Genomic DNA, 4,492 nt, shown 5'->3' with positions numbered 1-4,492 from the left:
TTTCATATTGCAGTACCAAAGATTTAAAGAAAGGAACCATGTTTATTTGTTAAACTGTGACCTCAACATGTCGTGATGTTTAGTCAACTGTCTCCATTTCTTTGTCTCTAATCTCTTGGCATTCATCAGACAGTGTTTTTGTTGGGATGGTGATCTCTTCAGGGTGAAACTCTGGATCAGTGCTGACCTTTGTAGGTTCTATAAGCTTCTGTACAGAGTCTGTGCTGTCAGACTGTTGTGAAACTTCACTAGCCTCATCAGGAAGAACCATCTGTTCAGGGATGTGAGAGATTGCAAAAACTGCTGCCATCTCCTCAAGCCTAGATTTTTCTGCTTTCAGAGTTGTGATCTCTTTAGTAAGAGGTGTTGCAGTAGCATTTGGCTCTTTGTTTTCTCCTGCTTGGGTCTCTGGTATTTTCTCTACAGGTTCTACAATGGTGTCACTGTGGTTGTCTTCTGCTGCTTCTGGGTCTTGTTTCTCCTGAAGCTTTTGGAAGAGACTCTTTCTTTCATCTTGCAATGCCCTGCACAGATTCTCCAGTTTTTGCATCTTCAGAGTAAAAAGCTCAAACTCTTTTTCCTTTACTGCTTTCTACACACATTGAGGACAACACAATAGTAAGGTTAGCAGAATTTCTAATTCTAGGCTTCATAAACATCATATAATTGAACTGCTGTATTTTTTAACAGTGAATGATGTTTCTTACATCTGCAACCATTTCAATTAGAGCTTTATTGCAGCCTTCAAAGCGTGATTTCCAGGAATTGGCTTCTTTTTCTAGCTTCTTCATTTTCTTTGCCATCTGCAATTATAAGGTACAAAATAACCATTACATATAAATGATTCATTTTATTCCTTATTAAAAAGCCAAAATAGATGTGGTAATCTAATTTAGTTGGTTTACTTTTGAGAAGTTAATTATATCCTTACACTAGTATCCTTCTAGTATCCTTACACCTAAACAGACAATAACTTTATAAACAAAAGTAATGCATTTTTTTAAATAGTTTTATTATTTATTCTGACTAAGCTGTTTTACAGAATACAGCACAATTACTGTAATTATGATTCCACATGGTTTTATTTTGCTGTGAATAACAACTTGCTGAGAAAATAGTATTCCATTTACCGAAATAAACATTTTAAATTGATCACCCATAATTAATAGGCTATAAATAGATGTAGTAAGCCATTAGTATTTGGTTATTTTAATCTAAATGTGACAATGCTGCATTTAAACAGTCAGCTCCCTAATTAAATATTAGATTATAAAATAAATAATCATATGAATTAGCCACACATTTCTATGATTTCTGACACTGTTGGTACTTTAATGATGGTAGTTTTTCACTCGTAAAATCTTCAGTTGATGTTCTCTAACAGGATAAAGGCTAGTGGTTGCTTTTAAAAGAACGGGTGACATGAACAAACTGTTGATACAGTAGTGAAAAGTAGATGCAGGTAATTTTTAGAGTATAAATGAGCTGATCAGGTCTGGATAAAGTCAGTATTGTCATGTATGTATTTACTAATGCATCATTTTTATGTAATTCTTAATACAACTATGTTATGGGGCACTTACTTTGTCTATGTCTTGTTTGAAGCTGGCATACACCCCATTGCTCTTTGACACAGCTCCTCTGAATTCATCAAACTTCTCGGAGTACACTGCAAGCTACAGAGTAATTTAAGTGTTAAAAATATGAAAATGGATGGATCTTTTATTTAAAAAAATAAATATATGATCTAATTTACTTGGGTCTTCATGTCAATTTCTTGCTCCTTCATAAGTGTCACATGAAGCTTGGCTTCAGCTGTTTGCTTCAGTAACTGTCCAGCAAGAAAATTCACAAACAGTGCTATATTTGAGAAGGAAGTGCAAGACTGAAACTGATTGTAAATAAAAACATATCATGTGACTCACATAAGCTCTTTCCAGTTTGTGTTTCTCCTCAGCATCTTTAAACACTGCATTGGCTTGAGCAAGTTTCGTCTCTAGTAACTTCTGCTGTAAGTCTCTGTGTTTGAACACTTTCTCAAGATTCTACAACAGTAAGACGATTTGGGTTCATATATATCAGAATATTAGGTAGTTGACATTATTTTATACATATTTGTAAGATATGCTTACACATATCCATGTAGGACATTTTATTAATTTTCATAAAACATTTTATATAATGTGTCAACCGTGCATGATATTCATGACAAGCGACACATGAACAACATATATAAGTTGGGACCAGACATTTTCTAGGAGACAGTGAAATTAACAAGAACACAGTCATTCATGCAAAACACCTGTCTTGGTGATTTGCCTATGGTTGCCTTGACAATGATTCACAAAAACAAAGGTTACCTTTGTGCTAAGCATTCATGAAGAATCTTTAGCCTGCTAACTATGAGTTTCAAAGTTAAAAACCATTGTCAGATATATATAAATTTTAAAGCTACTTTAGTTTAATAGCATTTTGTAGAATTGATTCAAGGTGGGAGCATTTTGATGTAATTCCCATGTCACTGCCAATTTCCACCCACTAACTAAACCTTACCTCTACCACTACAGTTACCAAACTAGGAGGGTAAGGGCTAATATGTCTGTTTTCTGAGACATGTAAGGCCAGGCACTGCCTCTTTTCTGACTGCGACTAATGTAACATCTTTGGGCTATTAGCATACAAAAACATTTTCTGAACATAGAAAACATCAGGACTATATCATAAATCACACACTGCCATGCTAAATAGTTTGTGCAATTAATAACATTGGTTATTACAGTTCTAACTTGGTGTTCTACTTTGTAGGATAGTCTCATGACTGAAATATTAGGTCTGAAAATGGTGTAGATGTAAATGTTTATTCTCTAACAGTAACTACCACTGTGCTATAAGAATCTCATACCGCTTCTCGCTGGTCATATTTGGCAATAAAGCCTTTGAGTTTTTCAGCTAGGTCACTGTTCTCCTGACAGAGTTTGTTGTTGCGATTGCTGTGCTCCTCGATCTGAGCCTGGATATCTGTAAGTGTGTTCTGGAAGTGAGTGGTGATCTCCTTCCTCTTTAGTTCATCCTCACGGCATCGTTGAAGAGTTTCCTCCTGACAAAGACGCTTGCATGAATATATATATATATATTGCTTTATCTTTACACTAATACCCAAAACACCTTATTAGACCTAGATATAGTCATACCTTGAGAGTCTTATTGTGTCTCTGCAGCTCCCGACAAAGACTTTCAAGTTTACTGCGGGCCAGCACTGCTCGACTGTGCTCACTCTGAAGCTGATCTTTTTCCTTCATCACCTGTAGCAGCTTCTTCTGTAGCATCTTCAGTTGCTTCTGCTCAGAGCGGTACTCCTCTAGCTATAAATGGTACATGTATATAGATTTTATTTGCTTTAAAAACATTGTACATGCAATTTAGTCTCAAAATGAATCCTTTTTCATGAGCACCAAAATCTTGCTTACCAGCTCTGCATGTTTCTTGATTAAGGCTTCCAGTTTCTGCTCTGGAGTACCTAGCTTGTTAAGGCCTTGCATTAGAAGCATGGCCTCCTTTCCTACAGTGACATATGTTATGATTTAATTATGTATTTTAATTGGATAATCATACATACTCAAGATACTAAACCTTTCTAAAAGTATTCTTTAATGTTCTACAGACACAGCAGATGCTGGTTTCTTACCAAGGCCCTTAAGCATTTTCTTTTCAGCCTTTGGGTTTTTAACCTTTCCAGACTCTTTTACATCTATTACTGCCTCTGCCTCTGGCTCCTCGATTTCAGCTGAATTTTCGGCTGCTTGGTAAGAGCTGATAATGTCCTCTAATTGCTTACTCAAGTCTTCAGTGAGGTCCGGTATGGCATCCACACTGGGGACACTGTTCGAGGTCTGCACCTCTGTAGGCTGGCAACAGCTCTCCATTCTTATAAAGTAACTCTGAAAAGACAAAAAGAGTTAATTAAATTGTATCATTAGTGCCAGTTTTCTAGTATTAAACTGATTCAAATAAATTTCAGCTCCTAACATCTAACAATTATACTTTACATCTAAAGAATAACTAAAATCAAACTATTTATGCAAGGCAGGACATTACTCATTAATCTATTCACTAACTTACACATAGGGGCAGTTTAGAGAAGACGTTCACCTTCTGCATGTAGACTCTTTACAGACATTGACTATATGTGAGGTAGGTCCCCAGCCCCAACACCCCTCTTCCCCCAGGAACATAGGTCCCCAGGTCCCTGGTGCTCTGCTGTATTCACACTACCTGCTGGGCCATGGTACCGCCTATCATACCAAAACAGCCTTGTACTGTATATATAATTCCCTACCCAAATTAGGATAAACCAATATGATTAGTGTGAGTATTTGCTTTAAGAAGGTATTTTAAGAAGCACAATGGTCCTATTAATTTTAAGTTTGTCATGTAGCCCTGGAGGTAACACTTATGGAAATATCCATCTTTAGTTTATTGATGCCCATCCCCT

The 4,492-nt window shown here is 36.3% G+C and overlaps 1 protein-coding gene across 1 annotated transcript; it reads right to left on the bottom strand.

Moving 5' to 3' along the window:
• txlnbb (taxilin beta b) lies at nt 1–3,938 on the bottom strand. The gene is made up of 9 exons (XM_063007118.1): nt 3,686–3,938; nt 3,468–3,559; nt 3,192–3,362; nt 2,903–3,097; nt 1,926–2,045; nt 1,757–1,831; nt 1,584–1,676; nt 708–803; nt 1–592 (listed from the first exon to the last, which is right to left on the bottom strand). Exons 1-9 carry the CDS (start codon nt 3,921–3,923, stop codon nt 80–82), a joined length of 1,593 nt encoding a protein of 530 aa, XP_062863188.1. The 5' UTR covers nt 3,924–3,938; the 3' UTR covers nt 1–79.
• Nucleotides 3,939–4,492: the final 554 nt, after the last annotated feature.

Source organism: Trichomycterus rosablanca, chromosome 13 (genome assembly GCF_030014385.1).
Source record: "Trichomycterus rosablanca isolate fTriRos1 chromosome 13, fTriRos1.hap1, whole genome shotgun sequence".
NCBI lineage: Eukaryota > Metazoa > Chordata > Actinopteri > Siluriformes > Trichomycteridae > Trichomycterus > Trichomycterus rosablanca.
Note: the sequence above shows the minus strand (reverse complement) of the source record. Positions and strands in the feature narration are given on the sequence as shown.